At 47.3% G+C, this 22,393-nt stretch overlaps 1 protein-coding gene across 3 annotated transcripts in view; it reads left to right on the top strand.

The window, feature by feature from the left end:
• Window positions 1–22,393, top strand: part of LOC123786096 (uncharacterized) — a 68,173-nt gene that overhangs the window by 25,407 nt on the left and 20,373 nt on the right. The window contains exons 3-4 of one of the 3 annotated variants that reach the window (XR_015722448.1): window positions 18,317–18,623; window positions 18,763–18,914. Coding sequence is in view for 1 of the 3 variants with exons in the window: in XM_087857691.1 (XP_087713817.1) it covers window positions 18,368–18,450; window positions 18,763–18,914 (235 nt within the window). In the remaining 2 variants the exon portion in view is untranslated. Of the gene's footprint in view, window positions 1–2,590; window positions 2,717–18,316; window positions 18,915–22,393 lie in introns of all 3 variants that reach the window. The other 2 variants (XR_015722447.1, XM_087857691.1) reach the window with 2 other exon arrangements.

The following is a 22,393-nucleotide window of genomic DNA, read 5'->3' as shown; positions in this document are numbered from 1 at the left end:
GGGCCATCGTAAAGAGTGCTGCAGTAGGCCAAGGAGTGCATGTATCTTTCTGAATTAGTGTTTTCATTTTCTTGAGGTAGATGCCCAGCAGTGAAATTACTGGATAGGGTGGTACTTCTATTTTTAAGATTTTTTTCCTCCCTTAATGCTCCCTTTATTTATTTATTTATTTATTTAGTAAACTCAACCCCCAATGTGGGGCTTAAATTCACAACCCCAAGATCAAGAGTCCCACGCGCTCCCGACTGAGCCAGCAAGGCGCCCAAGCTATCTTTAGTTTTTTGAGGAGACTTTGTTCTGTTGCTCATCATGGTGGCGGCCCCACTTTACACCCCCACAACAGTGCGCGAGGGTTCCACGATCCACTACTGCGGTGAGCATTTCATCATGCGTAGAATTGTTGAGCCGCTATGTTGTACACTGGAAACGAATTTAATATTACATGTTAATTATTCTTCAATTAAAACCCAAACCCAAACCAAAAACACTTCCCACTGTAAGGCGCCAGTAGAAAATGTCAGCATCAGTTGCACGTTCTGGGGATGCCATTGAAGGAGATCAGAATGTGCCACTCCAAAATCTGCTACTTTGGCGTAAGGATGATTTCGAGCTGAAGGCAACTGAGGATCAACAGATGCAGGAAGAATTCTCTGGCCTCCCCTTATCTGCCTAAAAGCAGGGCATCAGTTTCCTTTTGTGACAATGTCCTCTCTCGTACCAGAAAAAGGAGAGCAACTTATCACTGGAGACAGAGTCAGCACTGAGATGAGTCTGCATAAACAGATGTTACTAAAATAACACTTATCTTCCATTTGTTCCCCCGTGTATATCCTTCACTTCCCTACAGTTGATCATCCCTTGAAGCCCAGACCCCCTTTCCTTTGTTAAAATGGTATATAAGGGGGCACCTGGGTGGCTCAGTCGGTTAAGCTTCTGCCTTTGGCTCTAGTCATGATCCCAGGGTGCTGGGCTCGAGCCCCGCATCGGGCTCCCTGCTCAGCGGGGAGTCTGCTTCTCCCTCTGCTGCTCCCCCTGCGTGTCCTCTCTCACTCTGTCAAATAAATAAATAAAATCTTTAAAAATAAATAAATAATAAAATGAGGTATATAAGCCTCCAAGTCTAGCTACCTCTTTGAGTTTCACTTCTTTCTGTGAATATTAGTAAACATTGTGCCTTTTCTCCTGTTAATATATCGTTTGTTAGTTTAATTTGCAGGCCCTTGTTTTCAGAGCTTAAGGGGGTAGAAGAAAGGTTTTTCCTCCCACATACCATGCACCCTACAGCATGGGTGGATGACCCTGAGGGATGCTCTGCCTTTTGCCACTGGAGGTGAGGGTACCTCCTCACAGCTAGATTCAGTGCCCCGGCATTGTAGGAATTTGCCAAAGCTATTTTTTGTGACGGCTGTCCATTAGAATTGCCTAGTAGATACCCGTTGACTGTTTGGCTGAGGACATGTTAACAGGAATTAGGAGGCAACAGCTTTCTTCTAAGGAGTTGCAGTCAGACTCAGAATGGAAGAGTGAGTAGCAACAGTCAGATGGTAAGGTGGGGTTTGGAAGAAGAATGGAAAACGTGTTTGCTGAAAAGTGTCAAGAGGCACAAAGTGGTAATGTTGTTAGTTTCTTTCATTTTCCATAAGAAAAAAGGAAGCTCACCATAGGTAAAAGGGACTTGACACAAACTGTTGGCTGATTTGAAAAGAATTGACCACCTAGTCATCTAGAAAGGATGTTTCTCATCAGAAAAAAATATTCCAAGGCAGGAATTTTGTGTAGAGAAAGTCTCTTGACTGTACTCCCCAAAGACACGTTGGTGAAATTTAGTTTCCTAGAATAAGTGTGTTCTTAAGCCTCCGGAGAAAGACAATACCATGACACATCTTAAAAAAAAAAAAAATTGGGGCATCATATAGAGAAGATGAATCACTACGTTGTTCACCCGAAACGAATGTGTCAACTCCACTCAAATAAGAAAACTTTAAAGAAATATTTAGGGATCACAATGGGAGCCTCTGATCTAATTTCTCAATTGCGCCACACCAGGCAGGACAAGAAACAAACTGCTTTTACGTCTTAAATGAGAAATAACATGGTCATAAAAGGTGGCTATTTTAGGATGGCTCACAAGCCACTACAACGCCAGCCAAGGAAAGTAGGAGCCAAACCGGGCTGTGGGCCGAGCACCGGACAGCCCCCCCCCCCCCGCCCCCGGCAGGGGGCTGGTGGAACCATCCTTCCAGGTTTGAGAGCAAAGCGAAGTTACCCTTACAGGAGAGCCTGAAACTGACCAGGCGAGGTGGTGAGATGCCAGCTCCGAGATGGGTCCGTTTGCCCGGGGTCACACTAGAAGAGGCTGGAGTAGCCCCCACCCCCCACCCCTAAGTGGCTCACATCACGGAGACCACAGTGCAAAGAGGGGGAAAGAAACAACACTGGATCAGGAGTATACACACACACGAATAGGAAAAGTTTGGTCAGCTGGAAAGGAAGGAGAAAAAAAGTAGAGAAGAAAAATGCAGCGTGGCGAGTGCTTGTGGTCAGAAGCGAGAATCCGTGAAAACTGGACCTTCTTTCTCTCTGTGGGCAGAAGTTTCCGCCGGGCCAAGGGCAGATAAAGGAATCCAAGGCCGATTGCCAAAGATCCGGAGGAGTTCAGAAGTTCAGGAAAATAAAGGAGGATTATCGCTGAAGGGTTCTGTGAAGCAGAGAGAAGGTGAAACGACAGGAAGCCCTGGGAGGGGCCGGGGTTGGGGCGAGCGGGGCGGGGCGGGGCAGGGGTGGGGGGAGGAGAGCAGGCACTGAGCGCCGCCCCGCGGGAGGTGTGTGCCGGGTGCCGGAAGGCGGGCAACCTCGGGTGAGCAGATCGAGGGGGGCCAGCCTTGCTTCTCTCGGAGCGCTTCATCAACCCAATGGGCTCCTAAAAGAAAAAGAGAGACGAGGCTGGAGAGGACGGTGGAGGGCTGTTTGCAGGCAGGCTCCATTTTCCCACTCTTGGAGAGAAAATTCCTTCTGCCATGGCCTTTGCATTTTGTGTGTGTGTTCAAAACGTGTTAGTGCTATGTGTGTAGTGCATACATGTATACACCGTACGTATATACATATGCACCTGTACCTAAATGCGCGCGCACGCGCACACACTTCTGTAAACATAAACCATGCCTGATTAGAGAGCTGCGTGAACAAAGGAAGACAGAAGTAGGGCTGCGCTCCCGGCAACCCCCCCCCAAGCCCCCCCTCCAAGGAGTCTAGGCGGTAGGAGATAATGAAAAAGATGGAGAGGTAGTTAAGTGGGGGTGTAGGCAGGGCAAATCAGAGAGCTGAATTACCGCGCAGAGCAGGAGACGAATCAACAGGAAAATATTGACAGCAAAGAGGAAAGAGGGAAATCTATGTAAATGATGGGCGTGAAAGACCAAATGGAGACAAACACACAGGAAAGAATGAGATCTAAAACAGAAGGCAAGGCAGGTCCTCATCAAAGCCCGAGGCAGGAAGGCCCATTAAGGGGAGGAAAGGGACTCGCGATGTGGATAAAAATTACGATAAATAAAAACTGATGAAAAGAATTTTGTAAAGATACAATTTTTAGTATGGGCAAGTTTCGAGGCTTTCTTAAGAGGAAGCCGATGGGACAGAAAATTTAGATTTTAAAGGTCGAAATTAGAACTTGAAAGGTAAGAAAGAAGATAAAGAATGTGTTTTCTCGTTCAGCTAGACTTACTGTTGACTTAAAAAATAATAATGTTCAATATTTGGTCATAGGGTTTTGATGCATTCTTAGAAATTTGAAATGCTAGCCAAAAAGGAATTCAGAGATAATTTTTAAAAAATATTTTATTTATTTATCCGAGAGAGAGAGAGAGAGTAAGCAGGAGAGAGCACAAGCAGGGGGAGGAGCAGAGGGAGAGGGAGAAGCAGGCTCACCCCGCTGAGCCAGGAGCCCGATGGGGGTCTCGATCCCAGGACCCTGAGATCATGAGCCAAAGGCAGAGGCTTCACCGACTGAACCACCCAGGTGCCCCCGGAGAAAATTTTTTTAAAAACGCCATCTATTTGCTCTATTTCTTTCTCTGAATCTCTCTTTCTGTGTATACACACAGGTGCCTGCCCACACACACGCACACACACACAGATACTCTTTTTCTGAAACATTTGCAGACATCATGATACCTCAGTATGTATTTTCTACGAGTAACAACATTCCCGGATGTGCCCACAAAACCACCATCCTAAGAAAGCCAGTAATGATTCCATGGTACCTAATGAGCCGTCCTATCAGCAATGCCAAGAATCGTTTTAGCTGTTTTGTTTTTTTTAAACAAGAATCCAATCAAGGGGCACCCATCGAATGTGCTTCTTTTGTCCCTTGGGAGTCTAGACTTTCCAGCCCAAGCTCATCATTGGGGGCGTGAGAAAAACTCTGTCAGGATAAGGTGATTTGGGCTCAAGGCCATTGCCCTGAGCACGTGTTCCATTTTACCCAGGCGAGATTTTATGGTTAAGATAGCTTTAAGTTTTAAAATAATTGTAAAAGGGTGAGTATCAAAGCTGTCATCCTAGCACAGGAATTACTACTGCTCCTAGAAATACGGAGCCCTCTCAGGGTGTCCCCTAGATGGCCTAGGGGACATTTGCATGCCGGAGCTCAGTTAAGGCTCTCACAAATCCCAGGCTGACTGCGTGGAGAGCCCCGGAGGTCCCCGCTGGTCCCTGTCACACAGGCGAGGCTCCGAGCTGTTTGCCAGCCTGCCGGAGGGCTGGCGGCTGGCGGAGGACCCAGACGGCACTTTGCAGAGCCTTTTGACCACTTTCCTGCCCTGACACCTCAAAGCGCCAACCCGCACTGCTGCTGCTGAGTGTCTATCAGACGTTATCTGTAAAGGGCACGCGGTTCTGGAGAAAACGGCAGCACGAGGTAAACTCTTCAGCCAGCGCTGCTTCGCCCGACGCCCCGACGCGGACTAATGGGAGCTGTAGGCCGCGTTCTGGCCATAAAGGGAGCCGGTGGAACCCTTGGTAACACTAAGAGGAAGGACAGATTATGCAAATGAAAAATGCTGTTTGTGTTGCCAAGTGAACCTCCGTTCAGAGTCGATTTAATAGAAGTGGAAATAGATCTTTCTCGTTCTGCTTTTTTTTTTTTTTTTTTTTTTTGGTGAATGAAATGAAGATGCCAGGAAGTTTACGGTAGGTATTATGCTTTATTTACCTTTCCATTCTCAGGATTTAGTGCATCATTCAGAATATACATAGGTATTCAGATAATATGTTGTTTCAGCAAATATTTCCTGAATGCAGTCTATGTAGCAGGCCCGGTGCTGGCCCCTGCCCGGAGGTAAGAAACACGTATTATCTGTTTGAGACACAGGATGGACGATGCGGCAAGTACCTGGTGGCCTGGGCACGAAGGGGGATCATCTGATACAGGATAGGGAGGGACAGGAAAGGCTTCCAGGAAGAAGTGTCATTTCAGTGGCGACTGGAGGTAGGGTAGCAATTCAAGTTTGCTGAGCTGAATGGGTGGATTTTCTTTTAAGGAGCTTAAAGCCGCAGGGCAAAGTAAACCATTTACACACACCTTTCTTGTTTGAATTGGCAAATGATATTTACAGTCCATGAGCTGCAAGAAATGGGTGACAGGGGTAGCCTGTGTGTAGGAAACCGAGTCACCAGGGCAGGAAGGTACACCCTTTTGCACCCCTTGAATTGTTTACTGATATTTTTGAGTAATTCAAAATGAATGTATGTTCTCTTATTTTTTTTTTTTTAGAATTTTATTTATTTATTTGTCAGAGAAAGTACACGCACAAGCAGGGGAAGGGGCAGAGAGAGAGGGGGAAGCAGGCTGCCCACTGAGCAGGGAGCCCGATGCGGGACTCGATCCCAGGACCCTGGGATCATGACCTGAGCTGAAGGCAGACACTTAACCAACTGAGCCACCCAGGTGTCCCGTGAATGTATGTTCTCAATGTAAGGTCACTGCAGGGAACAGACAGGGAAGGACATAAATATGTCCTCCTTCAGTTTAGTAAAATTTGAGGATGCCGTGGAATTGACAGTGGTCTGAGGGAAGAAGCCATGTTTTCCAATCTGCGACCACTCTGTGGGCTTCCTCAGGGTCCAAAGATGGAAGACGGTGTCGGTGAAGCTGTTGGAGGGAAAGAATGAAAGTGAATGGGTTCATTAAAAATCTTGGCAGTGTTTTGTGGGTTTTTTTAAGATTTTATTTATTTATTTGATAGAGAGAGAGACAGCGAGAGAGGGAACAGAAGCAGGGGAAGTGGGAGAGGGAGAAGGGAGCTGAGCAGGGAGCCCCATGTGGGGCTCGATCCCAGGATCCCGGGATCACGCCCTGAGCCGAAGGCAGACGCTTAATGCCTGAGCCACCCAGGCGCCCCTCTTGGCAGTGTTTAAAAGAAAACCTCTAGAAACAGAAATGGAGAGAAAATCTGGGAATGGAAGAGGAGAAAAGAAGACTCTTGGAAATATGGCAAATGCATCCCTGAAAGCAATTAATTAATGTTTTTCCATCCTTAGTTTTTTTTTTTTCTAAGATTTATTTATTCATTTGCGAAAGAGAGAAAGAGAGCATGAGACGGGGGCAGAGCAGAGGGAGAGGGAGAGACTCCTCAAGCAGGCTCCCTACTGAGCTCGGAGCCCGATGTGGGGCTAGACCCCACAACCCTGAGATCTCGACCTGGGCGGAAATCAAGAGTCAGATGCTCAACTGCCTGAGCCACCGAGGAGGCCCTCCATCCTTAGGGGTGCTTCTCAATGTGAATCAGAGAAAGAGTAGTTTTGATGAAGGAGTTTTGTAAAGCTGTCGTGTCTCGTATGTTAGCATTACAGTGTCAGAGTGTTCAAATGTGAGTTGTTTTTTTTTAATGGACTGATTTATTTTTTTAAAAATTGCATAAGGGCAGCACTTTAAAGAAAACATGAGACTTCTGCTAGTCCCAGGGCGAAAGAAGGAGATGCTCTGTAGTCTGCGGGAGGGTGTTCCTATGAGTCGGAGGGGCTGGAGTTTGGATCCTGACCCTGCACTCACCGGCTTTGGGACCTTGGGGGTATTATTCCATTTCTCGACATTGCCATAGCTTTATGGTGGTGTTGGGCGCGTAGCCCACGTGACAGGATCGTTCTGTAGGCAGTAGTGGAGTGGCAGCTCGCAGCCTCTTCCTTGGGCTACTTCCGCAGGGCAGGGCGCCAGAGTCCTGGGACACTGCCCATCTCAGGGGTGAGGAGCATCCTGTTGCTGCTGGTTCCAGAAGAAAGCTGTGAAAAGTGCGACGGACCCAGCAAGCGACAAGTTCCCAGTTGCTTCCTGGGTAGGTCTGCTTTTTCAGCAGGGATCCAGCCCTTTGTTGGGCTCTGTGCTCAGCCAGGGAGTCTGTTTCTCCCTCTCCTTCTCCCTCTCTCCCGCTCTTGCGCGCTCTCTCTCTCTCTCTCAAATAAATAAATGAAATCTTAAAAAAAAAAAAAGACTGGGGCACCTGGGTGGCTCAGTCGTTAAGTATCTGCCTTCGGCTCAGGTCATGATCCCAGGATCCTGGGATTGAGTCCCACATGGGGCTCCTTGCTCAGCGGGAGGGAAGTCTGCTTCTCCCTCTGCCTGCTTCTCCCCCCGCTAGTGCTCTCTCATTCTCTCTCTCTCTGTCAAATAAATAAATAAAATCTTTAAAAAAAAAAGACTATTAGGGGAGAATCATGTAGGGAAGTCAGTTTCCTAGTCAAGAATCCATTAGTGTACCTCTTTTTTTTTCTTTTTTAAAGATTTATTTATTCATTCCAGAGAGAGAGAGAGACAGAGAGCGGGGGGGGGGGGGGCACAGTGGTGTAAAGGGAGAGAGAGAAATCCAAACAGACCCCACGCTGAGTGTGGAGCCTGATGCGGGACTCCATCTCATGACCCAAGAAGGTAGACCTGAGCCAAAAACCAAGAGTCAGACACTTACCCGACTGTGTCACCCAGACACCCCGTAAGTGTACCTCTTGTCTGGGAGTTTGAGGCCTACTGTAATCTTGCCAGCGTGTGGCAAGAGGCACATAAAGTGCTATTTCAGGGAGGGAGAGGGTCGGAGAGGAAGGAAAGAACATACTAGAATGACTTCGGGGAGGAGGTAGCAGGAGAAGTATAGAGGTTGGGGCGTTGATTATAAGAGTTGGCTGAGTAAGTGCCTCACACTTTGGGGTGTTTGGTGAAATGCGGCAGTGGTAGTCTCTGGGTCGCCAACCTGGAGAGCGTACTTTGGGCCGTTCTGCGAAAAGCCTTTGTTGGCAGGCTGGGAAATTTCTACTTATTTGGGTAGCCAATAGGATTCCCTCAAGGTCTTCAAGGAGCAGAATGACACTGAATCGTGTCATCTCAGAGCTGAAAGAAGAGGTAAAGACCTTTGTTTCACGCGAAGTCTGACGTCTGTGCGCCAAGTGCAGGCTGGGGCTGCTTTCTACCGGCCGTGAGCATTAAACAAGCACTCAGCTCAGGGTCTGCCATCGAGTCAAGCTCAACAGACATCGATATTGTCGTTACCATCATAAATGTGGTTGCTGTTAGGAAGGTTCTCCCTAGGCCTTCTTCCACATTTGTCCTATTTGAGAACAGTTATCCCGTTCCTATGGGAGCCTTTTCTTCCCCAGCCTGATGATTCCTGGCTTCGTCCACCAGCCCCCATCCTTGTACCTTGTACCTTTCTAGACCATCCTTGTACCTTTCTAGACCATCCTTGTACCTTTCTAGATCATCCTTGTGCCTTTCTAGATCATCCTTGTACCTTTCTAGACCATCCTTGTACCTTTCTAGACCATCCTTGTACCTTTCTAGATCATCCTTGTACCTTTCTAGACCATCCTTGTACCTTTCTAGACCATCCTTGCACCTTTCTAGACCATCCTTGTACCTTTCTAGATCATCCTTGTACCTTTCTAGACCATCCTTGTACCTTTCTAGATCATCCTTGTGCCTTTCTAGATCATCCTTGTACCTTTCTAGACCATCCTTGTACCTTTCTAGATCATCCTTGTACCTTTCTAGACCATCCTTGCACCTTTCTAGACCATCCTTGCACCTTTCTAGACCATCCTTGTGCCTTTCTAGATCATCCTTGTACCTATCTAGATCATCCTTGAATCCCGTTGTTCGATCTCAGCGGACCAGAGCAGGCCCTTCCTTTCTCTCATTCTATAGATGGTGCCTGAATTGGAAGAAAACAAACACAAGAAACAAACTAAGATTTTTGCTGGCAGCGCCATTAACCTGAATATAGTACTGATTCAAACTCGCGTGTCTTTCCTGCGTGCAGTCCTGCTGAGCTGCAGCCTTTCCCACGCTCTGCCGGCACTTGGGCCCTGCACGCAATGTCAGATTGCTTTATGACGATTAAGTCTCCTCTTAGTGTTGGGGACGATCATGAAAGGCCTTGAAACGGGCAAAGTGGTCACCGAGGCTCTTTCAAAGGATGGCTGGGTATCAGCTAGCATGGGCTTCTGGGTTGCCTGATTTTACCGAGCTCTGTGTCTTCCACTGTTTCAGACTGAACTACGTTGCAACTGGAATTTGTAGAAAACCCATTGCAATGCAAGAGACTCTTGTCCACAGAGATACAAATGAATTTTGTCTGGTGGTTGTGCCACTGATTTCCACCCTGTGAAAGAGGCCACCGGTCTTGAATCTATTCTATTAGCAAGTTTATTTCAGCATTTCTATTGGCTTTCATGTGTGTGTGTCTTCGGACGCAGCTATAATATTTTACTTCCTCCATCATTAATTAATGAATAGTTAATTGATGGACATATGTTTGTTTATTTTGTGTTTGTATGAGAATCTGATTCTTTTTTTTTTTTTAAAGATTCTACTTATTTGAGAGAGAGAACACAAGAGCATGCATGAGCGGGGCAGGGGGGAGTTGGGAAGCAGAGGGAGAGGGAGAAGCGGGCTCCCTGCTGAGCAGGGAGCCTGATGCGGGACTCAGTCCCGGGACCCCAAGATCATGACGTGAGCCCAAGGCAGATGCTTAACCAACTGAGTCACCCAGGTGCCCAGAACCCTGATTCTTAAGAACAATCTTTGGCATAGATTTGCTCATCCCTTCACAATTGGAGAGGTAGAAAGAGGGCAGAAATGGAGACTAGCCAAGCACTAAAGACCCTGTTTTATATTGACATGGGTCTACCAACCCGTACCTCTAAGTAACGTTGTTCAACCAGTTACTAATCCACTTAATCATGGCAACGTGCCTCTGCTTACAAACAAGCTGTCCGTAAGTCCGTTTGTTCATGAGTTCAAAGTGATTAAGAGGGGTTAAAACTTGCTGTCCCCAGATGCATTCCCAGCAATGATGAGCAAAGGTCAGATTTTATAACTTTAAAATCAGCCATAGATTTCTCCTCCTTGCTCATATACATTGTAATGGATACCGTTTGCCAAGATAGATTAATTTTACCTACGCTGAAACCCTTAATGATCCCATTGGATAGCACTGGGTAGGGGAAATGTGCTGCTCTGCAGAAGGGGAGTTTGGGGGCTGGTCAGTAGAAACAGAAGGTGGTAAGTGAGTAAAGTTAAGGTCTGTCACAGGTCAGCAAGGTGTGGTGGAGAAACAGATACGATCAGGAGGGGGTGGCTGTGGTGAGTGCCTTTGTGCCCACACGACAGTGAGAGCACTAAACGCCGTCGGACTGAATGGAGGAGAGGGTATCACGGACCCTGCGTGGTGTAGGTACCCTGCTCCCTGGAAATAGGGCCCTTCCTGCATGCTAATGATGTTGCAATGATAAGGTAAGCACGTAATCTGGTCCTAAGCGAGCCCGTGTATCGTGACTGCTCCCTGGCAGGAGGAGAGGAGGGGTGTGAGAGGGGGGTACTTCTCAGCAGTCAGAGGATAAGACGCTGGACAGGAAAGACTGAGTTAGGAGGATAGGAGCCGATGAGGCAGCCAGGGTGCTGGAGACCGTTGTGGGTATTGCTTTGTGAGTATTGTAGACCAGTGGCTTCCCCCAGGGTTGGTTCGGGGCTGAGTACATGATAAATCAGAAGGCTGGCCCCACCGTGCCTCACTGTGGCCCTCGCTGCACTAAAGGTACATTTGGAAGGACGAGGAGAGGTGAGGCAACACGTTGGGTAAGTTTGCAGGACATTCCTGAGCACTTGCTGCGTTCAGAGCCACAGAAACTATTGACGGCGGCAGCGTCTTGCCCACTTTCCCACAGGTGCTAGGGGATAAAGCTGGTCAGCGCTCACTCTGGACCTGCCTTGTCTGCATCGGTGAAAGGTCTTCTGAAAAGCTTCTGTGTTATGGTTTAGAGCACTTCTCAAACTTCTCTCCAAGGATGAGAGACTTATTTAACGCCTTGCTAAAATCCTGACCCGGTATGTGTAACACTTTTTTCTAATTGACTGAGGTCACCGTAGAAAGGAATTAAATTAATCTTCCATAACACAGTTGTACCTTAGAAAGGTTAAGTTGTCATTGGTGGGCAGGATGTCTGGGGGGACGGAATAGAGAGGGAAGGAAAGAGTGTCAGGGAGATGGGTCTTGCTGGTTGTTGTACGGTGGACAATGGCAGTTGACCATGTAAGAGGCTACAAAGGTGGAGAGGTGGGGAAGGATGAGCTGAGTGAAGGCTTTCAGACAGAGCAACTAGGTCATTGGCAGTCTTGGGGTTGAGATAGAAACTAGGTAACAGGAGATTAAGGAAGGAGTGGGTGGGTAGGAAGTGGAGAAAACGGGTGTAAACCACTCTTTCAATCAGATTGGTGTGAAGAGAAGGCAGGAGATGGGATGGGTAGGCTAGCAGGAGTGGGAAGGAGGGTAATTTTTAGGATTGGGTAGTTTGGGGACAGTCATAAAAAGAAGGGAAGTAATTAATGTATCTGGGAAGACTGAAGATATGCGCAGAGAGGAGATAAGTGGTCAAGTGGAACCCTGGGGAGGGTGGAAGGGCCGCCATTAAGAACATGAGCACATGGATGAAGGAGCCATGGGAAGGAAGGAGGATGCTTGTTCCTGAGAACAGTGACAGTTTGGATGGACAGTCAGGAAAACGTTGACAAAAAGTGGAGGCATGTTGGACTAGGTCACATCAGGTGCTGTCAAAAAAAATTTTTTAAGATTTATTTATTTATTTGAGGGGGTGGGAGAGAGAGAGTGCACGCAGGACCAGGGGGAGGAGCTGAGGGGGAGGGACAGGGACAAGCAACTCCATGCTGAGCGTGGAGCCCAATGCAGGGCTTGATCCCAGGACCCTGAAGTCATGACCTGAGCTGAAGGCAGACGCTTAACTGACTGAACCACCCAGGTGCCCTGATGGCAACTTTTTTAAGGCAAGACAAACCTGTAGATGAGGAATGGGGTGATCTGGAGAATCAATTAACCACCCACTCAGATGCCTTAATTTTGCACTTGACTCCTTAGTGCCTTCATGCCCTTGACCTTCCTTTGTGTCCAGTCTGTTCAGCCCTACCTCAGAGACAAATTCCCTGTCTTTGTGGACTTTCTGTTCAACTGAGGTAGCCAATAAGTAGTGGTGTAGTAGTAGTAATATAACAGGACTGTGAACAAAGACCAGGCAGGGTAAGAGTTTAGAGGGTGCCAGGAAAGGGACAGCAGTTATCTCAAGATGTCTGGAGTACAGATGATTCGCATTTTTTTCTTTGTATTTTTCTCTAGTTTCCACAGTATTTACAGTACACAATGCCCCTTCTGCAATTAGAAAAAAAAAAATAAAAGTGATCTGGAGACCTGTTCTAGTGTCCCACCTGGTTTCCGCTCCTCCTGGGTTATTAGGTGTCTATCCCCACAATGAAAAAGAGCATGTCTGGGATCGTCCGAATCCATAGCCTCCACCACGGACCTCGAGGCTCGGTGTGGACCATGGCTGACAGCCCCCCACCAGCAGAGCCCTTGACCCTGCCCAGTGTCACCCCGGGAGAGACGTCTGCAGCCCCTGGTGTGGAGCTCAGGGAACTGAGCCCGAGGCACCCGTCTGTAACCTGCTTGGCAGTTACCGAGTTCATAGAGCAGAGTCATGTACAGATGGTAAATGGATAAGAGGCCGCGTTGGAATTCAGCATAGAGAATGTGAGGAATTGGAACCAGCTGCAGGTCAGTGTTTTAAGAGAGTCACCATAATATGAGATGTTGGAGAGAGACGCTGGGGCCAAATAGCGGGGTTCTGTAGGCTCTTGGAAGTTAATGCTCTTAGGTCTCTACGTGTCACTTGTTGGGATGTGGACATCCTCTAGGCATCCTGGTTTTTTCGATCTTTTAGGATATTCTTCAGCATGTTGTCTCCCCACCTGGGAGATGCTCAAGTAGAAAGCCTTTCATTCCACGATTGGATACAAGGATGAAAATGTAAATTCTGTGCTGTGGATGCCAAGCTTACTGAGACCTGGTTCCAGCCCTCAGGGGAGCAGTGTGGTGGGAGGCGGGGCCGGTGCAGAAGGCAAGACCCAGGAGGCAGTGGACACAGGAATGAGGGCCCTACATGCAGGTATAATTTCCATAAATTATACAGTTGAAACATGAATGAATTTTCAGGGCTGTATTTGTAGAATTATTTTTCTTTGGGCTATCGTTAACTGAATCCATTCCACAACCTACCTTCTCATAAGAGGACGCCACTGACTGATCGCAGGCTGGTCATGCATGGAGTGGCCCCTCCTGCCGGTTATCGGCACTGGACCCAACTCTAGTGCTCTTTGCTGAGTCACATGGATCGGGACACCTGGGTGGCTCAGTCAGTTAAGTGTCTGCCTTCGGCTCAGGTCGTGATCTCAGGGTCCTGGGATCAAGCCCTGAATTGGGCCCTCTGTTCAGCAAGGTGTCTGCTTCTCCCTCTCCCTCTGCCCCTCCCCCACTCGTTATCTCTCTCTCTCTCCCTCTCTCTCTCTGTCTCTCTCAGATAAATAAAATCTTAAAAAAAAATTCACGTGGGTCAACTACAAAGTGAATTAGTGTATCGTGGTCCAGGAACGATAATACAGGGACAAGGATTTACATCCGTGCACTTGTTTCCTATTGCTGCTGTAACACATCTTCGAAGACCTGGCGGCTTAAAACAACACAGATTTATTATCATGTAGTCCTGGAGGTCGGAAGTCCGAAAGGAGTCTTAGGGGACTGAAATCCAGATGTATAGGCAGGACTGCTTTCTTTCTGGGAGCTCCAGAGGAGAATCTGTTTTCTTAGCTCTTTCTGCTTCTCGAGGCTGCCCACATTCCTTGGCTCCTGGCCCCTCCGCCATCACAAAGTGCACTGTTCCAGTCTCGGCTTCTGTCCTCAGGTCTCTTTTTTCTGACTTTGGCCCTCTTGCCTCCCTCTTTATCTCCATTGTCGTTTAATACCTATAACACAAAACTGGCCATTTAACCATTTTTTAAAAGTGTAAATTCAGTGGCATGAATCACATTCACAAGGTAGTGCGGCCATCACCACGATTTCCAAAACCCTTCCCTACCCAAGTAGAAACTCTGTACCCGTTAAGCCATAACCCCATTCCCTCCTCCCCCAGCTGATGGTGACTGCAGACCCACTTGCTGCCTCTATGAATTTGCCGTTCTAAACACTCCATGTAGACGGAGTCCTGGAGGATCTGTCCGTTGTGTTTGGTGATTTCGCCGAGCATAAAGTCTTCAGGGGTCATCTGAGCTGTAGCATGTTCTAGAATTTCCTTCCTCTCACGGCTGAATGATATTCCACTCTATATACATTATGCATACATATACATACCACATTTGTGTATCTGTTCATCTCATGATGGACCTTGGGCTATTTCCGTGTTTTGACTATTGTGAATAATGCCACTATGAATACTGGAGTACAGGTATTTAAGTTCCTGTTTTTCATTCTTTTGGGTTTATATCTAGGAGTGGAATTCTGGGATTATGTGAAAATTCTATGTTTACATTTTTTTTTTAAAGTAGGCTGCCAGACTGTCTTCCCTAAGTAGCTACATCACTTTCCATTCCCACCAGCAATGGACAGGGGTTCCAATTGCTCCACATCCGTGCTGACGCTTGGTATTGGCTGTCTTTTTGATTCCAGTTATCTTAGTGGGTGTGAAATGCTCTCTCCTTGTGGGCGTGTATTTCTCTAATGACTCGGGATCAGATGCATCCTTTCCTGTGCTTGTTGGACATCTGTATATCTTCTTTGGAGAAATGTCTATTCAAGCCCTTTGCCCATGTCCTAATTGAGTGGTTCGTCTTTTTGTTGTTAAGTTGTCAGAGTTCTTTACATATTCTGGATATTAATCCCTTAACAGACTTTTGATTTGCAGATAGTTCCTCTCATTCTTGGGTTGTCTTTTCACTTTCTTTACCCTCAAAGGAGGGTATCCTTTGCCTCCTTCTTCTAGGGATCCTTGTGATAACACCTAATAATCCAGGATCATTTCCCCGTCTCAGTGTCCTTAATTTAATCACATCTGCAAGGTCTACCCCTCTTGTGAGGTAATTTATTGACGATTGGTTTTGATGGTAGGATGTGATCATCTTTGGAGGACCCATTGCTCTATCACAATTCCTTTCAAAAAATGTCTACAGGGTCAGAAGTTGTAGATGTATTTTTGCAAAAAGGTGAAAGCAAGCAACTTTGAAAGAAAGTAACCTGCCTGGTGTGCAGCTTTCACTGAGGGCTTCTGCCCTGAACCCCCAGTTTGGCAGGGACACCCTGTGCTGGGTTACTAAGCTTCTCTGTTCATTTTAAAATGGGACTAACCGTCCTCGCTCCTGTCTTCCCATGAGTTTTAAGCGTAAGCGATAAGTAGACGCAGTTTGGGACTTTTTGTCCTCGCACGAATCAGAAGTCCCAAATACAAAAGCCATTTTAGGGAATATTGAGAAAGCAGGAGCACAGCGAATGCACAAATACACACCAACAAATACAGTGTCGGTTTGGGTCTGTGTCAGAAAGAAAAATCACAGACTTGTGAAGATTAATGAGACCATATCTCTGAAAACCTTTGAGCCCTTTGGAGGAAAAGCGCTTCGTAAATGCCAGCATTTCTGTGCCCCTCCTCACCTTTTCCCTACTAGCAGCTGTTTTGCCTTTGGATGTCCTGTATCTATCACAGCACCCTGTAAGTACGGGGAGTCCTAATTGTGCTTGGGTGGAAAGGTGGGCAGAGGGTGAAGATACCCCTGGTAAGAACGTAGGACCAAATGTTGCATTCGCATCAGGGGAGGGCCCAACAAGTTCTTCCTTGACCCACGAAGTCACAGGCTTGGACAGACAGCTGTTTTCCTGTGTTCCAAAAGCCTTGAAGGCAAATGTGTGCATGTTGGACACAGTAATTTCATTTAGAGGAATGTAGCTGAGCGAAATGATCAGAAATGCAGGGAAGGGCGTATACCAAAGATGTTTGTCAGCATTATTTGTAATCGTTAGAAACTGGAAACAACCTAAATGTCTAATGACTGGAAACGGTTGAGTCAACTGTGGCCTGAAACACCATGCAATAGCATGCAGCGTGTCAATGGATCCTTTATTATTATTATTATTAAAAATTTTTTTAAATTTTTATTTATTTGAGAGAGAGTGCGCAAGCATGAGCAGGAGGAGGGGGAGAAGCAGATTCCCTGCCGAGCGGGGAGCCTGACGTGGGGCTCGAACCCAGGACTCTGGGATCATGACCCAAGCCAAAGGCAGACGCTCAACTGACTGAGCCGCCCAGGTGCCCCTAAAATTTTTTTAAAGCAAGCCCCACACTGAGCACAGAGCCCAATGTGGGGCTTGAACTCATGACCCTGACATCAAGACCTGAGCTGAGATCAAGAGTCAGACGCCTGAGCTACGGAGCCACCGAGGTGCCCCAGCAATGGATCCTTTTTAATGATGTTTGGAAAAGTATATGATAAAATGTAGCAGAAAAAAGCCAGACTCTGATTTCAATATAAGGATGCTCTCAACAATGTGAAATAGTGATGGATGGAACCAAAGCAAGAAGGGAATATAGCACGTGTTACCACGAGTCTTTTCTGCGTGGTGGGATTCTGGATGATGGCGGTCAACAATACCCATGGCGGCTGGATTCTCTTGCTCGCCATCTTGCTTGTTGCTGTAGGTGATGGTAACATGGGGGGGTTGTTTTTTGATGTCTGCCTTGCTTTGGGGACAGATCATAGAGCTGAAGTATTAAAAAAAAATTTTAGGAGAAAATCATAGCTAACAAATACTGAGATTTGAACTACTCTCGGTGTTGTTTTTGAAATCTCATTTACAAGTAGTGAGAGTAGAAATGAAGATAACAAAACAATGCAGTTTCTCTACCTCCCTTCTAAAAGCTGAGCTATTTCCAATAAGTTAAAGCGTTATTGATCGGACTTGTGCTAATCCGTGTGCAGCAGAGCCTCCCGGGTCCTTACCTACTGTTATGGGCCGGATTGTGCCCCTCACCCCCAGATTCATATGTTGATGCCCTCACCCCCAGTCCCTCAGAATGCGATTGTCTTTGGAGATAGACTTTTGAAGAAGTGACTTAGGGGTGCCTGGGTGGCTCAGTTGGTTAAGCGTCAAACTCTTGATTTGACTCAGGTCATGATCTCAGGGTCCTGGGATTGAGCCCCACATGGTGCTCCATGTTCGGCAGGGGGTCTGCTTGAGAATTCTCTCTCTCCCTTGCCCTCTGCCCCCTCTCCAGCTGCAAACCACTCCCCCACCCCGGCCCCATGCTCATGTGTGTGCATATGTGTGTGCTCTCTCTTGTGCGTTCTCTCTCTCTCTCTCAAATGAATAAATAGGGTGCCTGGGTGGCTCAGTTGTTTAAGCGTCTGCCTTCGGCTCAGGTCATGACCTCAGGGTTGTGGGATCGAGTCCTGAGTTGGGCTCCCTGCTCCTCAGGGAGCCTGCTTCTCCCTCTGCCCCTCCCTCAACTCATTCTTTCGCTCTCTCTCAAATAAATAAAATCTTTAATAAAATAAAATCAATCAATCAATTTTTTTTAAAAACTAAAAAGGTGCTTTAGGTGACTGGTGTCCTTATAAGAAGAGTTTAGGACACAGACACTGTTATGGATTGAATGTTCGTGTCCCCCCAAAATATGTTAAATCCTCACCCCCAAGATGTTGCTGTCAGGAGGTAGGGCCTTTGGGAAGTGATTAGGTCATGGAACTGTCAGGAATGGGATTGGTGCCCTTATGAGAGAATCCCCAGAGAGCTCCCTCGCCCCTCCCACCATGTGAGGACACAGAACCTGGAGGGGGGCCAGGCACCACACCTGCTGGTGTCTTGATCCGGGGCTTCCGGCCTCCAGTGCTCTGAGTGACGCACGTCTGCTATTAACAAGCCACCTGGTTTCTGATCTTTCATTATAGCGACCCAAACGGACTCCCACGGACACAGAGGGAAGACCCCATGAGGACACCATGAGAGGCAGCCGTCTGCAAGTCGAGGAGGAAGAACCCCCCACGGCCGGCCCCACGCCCTCGGGCTTCCAGCCTCCAGAACTGTGAGAACATACATTTCTGTTGTGTAGGCCGCCCAGTCTGTGCTGTGTTGTGGCGGCTCTAGCAAACTCTGCAATGCACACACACACACACACACACACACACTAAAGTGTGTTTGTGTCCATTTCTGAGGATCCCAGACACCTCAGGACACAGATGGTGACGGTAGTTCGAGGTAGGAAGAAGGGTGCGTGCCAGGCGGGGGGTGAGGCGTACGTGCGTAAGGCCCCGCGCGTAGGGACAGTGAAGCAAGAAGATGTGGATTGTTTTTTAAACTAGACCTTTAACTGCCCCCCCGGGATTTCCTCCTGCAGGGCTCCGCTTTCCCGTTCCCGTTCTTCTCCTGTGAGCAGGGTCACTCACCTCACTGACCGCGAGGGGCCCCGAACTTGCCCGAGCGCAACATCCCACCCAGCTCCCGTCGCTGGGGCCAAAGGCCTTCCCACCACAAAAAGGGGCCCGAAAGGTAAGGTGAATGACCATGTCAAAGGCAACGGTGACGAATCCGGTTGAATTCGGACTCGGGGACAAGGCAGGTGGGGTTCATACCCCTCAGGAGGTTGAGGAAGTGGTCTGCCGTCTCAGTGCTGTGGGGCCTGGCCCTGCCTGGGCCTCCCCGTTCTCCCCTCCCCACTCCTGGTCATTCAGATTGGGAGGTTCTGTGGCCTTCTACCCTCTCGACACATCTCAGGCTGCTCCGCTCTTTCCCCTGACTAGGGCCTGAGCGAGGGAGGAGGCATTTTGCATCCTTGTCATCGGGCCCTGTTTCTCATCCACTTCAGTGACCAGGCCTGCCCGGAGCCACAACTGGCCTGTGGATTCCTGACGGCTTGGGATGTGTTTCTGAGCGAGGGAATTCTGGTCTCTAAATGGAATCCACAGGAGTGGTTGGCACCTTCCCTTCGGCCAGCCGGCTCTCTTTGCTTGGTCGATACGGACTTCTGACTTCCTTGGTCCAACCACGGCATTTCCCCAGCGGTAGGCCTGGAGTTTCCATGGCTTTGGCATGGTTTCTGTCTGAGAAGTTTAAGTGATAACACAACAGAGCAACCTAAAAATAGCGCGGTAACCCCCCGTCTTGAACACCAAGGAACGCAGATCTACCCCCCCCCGGGGTCCACCTGTTCTGGGATTGGGGCATTGCCCCTCCTGGCCTTGAGGGCTGGCTGTGGCCATCCTGACCTTTTCACGCACAGCAGGACCCCCTCCTGGCAGTACTTCCAGGGGGCGTCTCTGGTCATAGAGTAATTTTTTCAAAGGTGATGAAATGATCTGTCACCCATAATTGAACCCCCCTTCCTTTGCTGGCTGACTTCTCCTCCGTCTGCAGCCCAGCCCTGTGCTGGGAAGCCACGTCCTAATGTGGTGAAAAGCCAGGACCTAGCAACATGTGAGCTATCAACTCAGCCTTAAATTGGAAACATGTCTTTTTGTTTTGTTTTATATTATGAAATGTGTTCTTTTAGTACATGATGTAGTCTCTGTTGATAGGTAATACAGTAGGTTTTTAAAAAAATGTTTGGGAGGCACGTGGGTGGCTCAGTCGGTTAAGCGGCCAACTCTTGATTTTGGCACAGGTTATGGTCTTGGGGTCCTGGGATGGAGCCTCTCGTGGGGCTCCTTGCACAGCAGGGAGTCTGCTTCAGCATTTTCTCTCTCCCTCTGCCCACTCCCCCCACTTGTACGCATAAGCTCAGGCTCTCTTTCTCTAAAATAAATAAATCAATCATTATTTTTTTTTGTATTTTTTTAAAGATTTTATTTATTTATTTGACAGAGAGAGAAACAGTGAGAGAGGAAACACAAGCCGGGGTAGCAGGAGAGGGAGAAGCAGGCTTCCTGCTGAGCAGGGACCCCGATGCAGGGCTCGATCCCAAGACCCCAGGACCATGACCTGAGACAAAGGCAGACGCTTAACAACTGAGCCACCCAGGCACCCCTAAATAAATCTTAAAAAAAAAAATAAATGTTTGGGCTCTGGTACCAGACTGCAGGCATCCAAATCTGAGCCCAGGCGATTGGAAGCTGTGTGAGCTTAGGCCCATTACTTAACGACTCTGGTCATTGGTTTTCTCCTTTATAAAATGGGGTTGATAATATTGTACCTACTTTTTTTTTTCTTTTTTCTTTTTTGTTGTTCTCTGTGTTTATGAGTCTGCTTCTGGTTTGTTGTCATTGTTGTTTGTTTGTTTTGTTTCTCGATTCCACATATAAGTGAAATCAAATAGTATTTGTTTTTCTTTGCCTGACATATTTCACTCAGCATTAATACCCTCTAGGTCCATCCATGTTGTCACAAATGGCAAGATTCTTGTTTATGGCCGAGTAATATTCCATTGTGCATAAACACCACATCTTCTTTATCCATTTATCTATGGATGGACACTTGGGCTGCTTCCATATCTTTTTTTTTTTTTAAGATTTTATTTATTTATTTATTTATTTATTTATTTATTTATTTATTTGAGAGAGAAAGCAAGAGATCACAGAGGGAGAGGGAGAGGGAGAAGCAGACACCCCGCTAAGCGGAGAGCCCAATGCAGGACTCGATCCCAGGACCCCAGGATCATGACCTGAGCCGAAGGCAGACGCTTAACTGACTGAGCCACCCAGGGGCCCAGGTTGCTTCCATGTCTTGGCTGTTGTAAATAATACTGCAACAGCTACATGCTTGCCCAAAGTGCAGGACGGTTCCCTTTTCTCTACATCCTTGCCAACACTTGTTATTTCTTGTCCTTTTGGTGCTACTCATTCTGACAGGTGTGAGGTGATATCTCGCGGTTCCGATTTGCATTTCTCTGATGATGAGTGATGTTGAGCATGTTTTATGTGTCTGCTGGCCATCTGGTTGTCTGCTTTGGAAAAAGGTCTATTCAAATCCCATTTTTAATTTTTGTTTATTTACTTATTTATTTATTTTTAAAGATGTATTTATTTATTTTAGAGAGGAAGAGAGTGGGGGTCAGGGCAGAGGGAGAGAATCTCAAGCAGACTCCGTGCTGAGCATGGAGCCTGAAGCAGGGTTTGATCTCATGATCCCGACAAGATCATGACCTGAGCTGACACCAAGAGTCAGTTGCTTAACCGACTGAGCCACCCAGATGCCCCCATTGCCCATTTTTAATCAGTTGTTTGTTTTTTGGCATTGAGTCCTGTAGGTTCTTTATATATTTTGAATGCTAAGCCCTTCCCGGATATGTCATTTGCAAATATCTTCACCCATTCACTAGGTTGCCTTTTTGTTTTGTTAATGATTTTCTTTGCTGTGCAAAAGCTTTTTATTTCAGCGTAGTCCCAGTGGTGTACTTTTTGCTTTTGTTTCCCTTGCCTGGGGAGACAGATCCATAAATATGTGGCTAAGGCCAATGTCCAAGAGATGACTGTCTATATGGGATATCTAAAGATTGTTATGAGGGTTGGGGCACCTGGGTGGCTCAGTGGGTTAAGCATCTGTCTTCGGCTCAGGTTATGATCTCTGGGTCTTGGGGTCGAGCCCCGTGTGGGGCTCCAAGCTCCATGTTCAGTGGGGAGTCTGCTTCTCCCTCTTCCTTTACCCCTCCCCCCGCTCATGCTCTCTTTCTCTCTCTCTCTCAAACAGATGAATAACATTGCTTTAAAAAAACGGTCTTTATGAGGGTTGTAAGAGTTTTAAACAATGAAAGGACTTAGAATAGTGCTGGGCATATAGGAAGCACTCAATAAATAATAAGTTCTTTTTTATTGTGATGAAATATACAGAACATGAAATTTAACCATTTTAACCATTTTTAAGTGTACAGGTCAGTGACATTAGGGTACGTGCACATTGTCATGCAGCCATCACCACCGTCCATCTCCCGAACTTTTTCATCTTCTCAAACTGAAACTCTGTCCCATTAAATACTAACTCCCCATTCCTCCTTCTCCCCAGCCCCTGGTAACCATTCTGTGGTTACTTGACTACTC

Source organism: Ursus americanus, chromosome 31 (assembly GCF_024610735.1).
Source record: "Ursus americanus isolate L20-20 chromosome 31, mUrsAme1.1.p, whole genome shotgun sequence".
Lineage (NCBI taxonomy): Eukaryota > Metazoa > Chordata > Mammalia > Carnivora > Ursidae > Ursus > Ursus americanus.
This window is presented reverse-complemented; position numbering and strand designations above follow the sequence as displayed.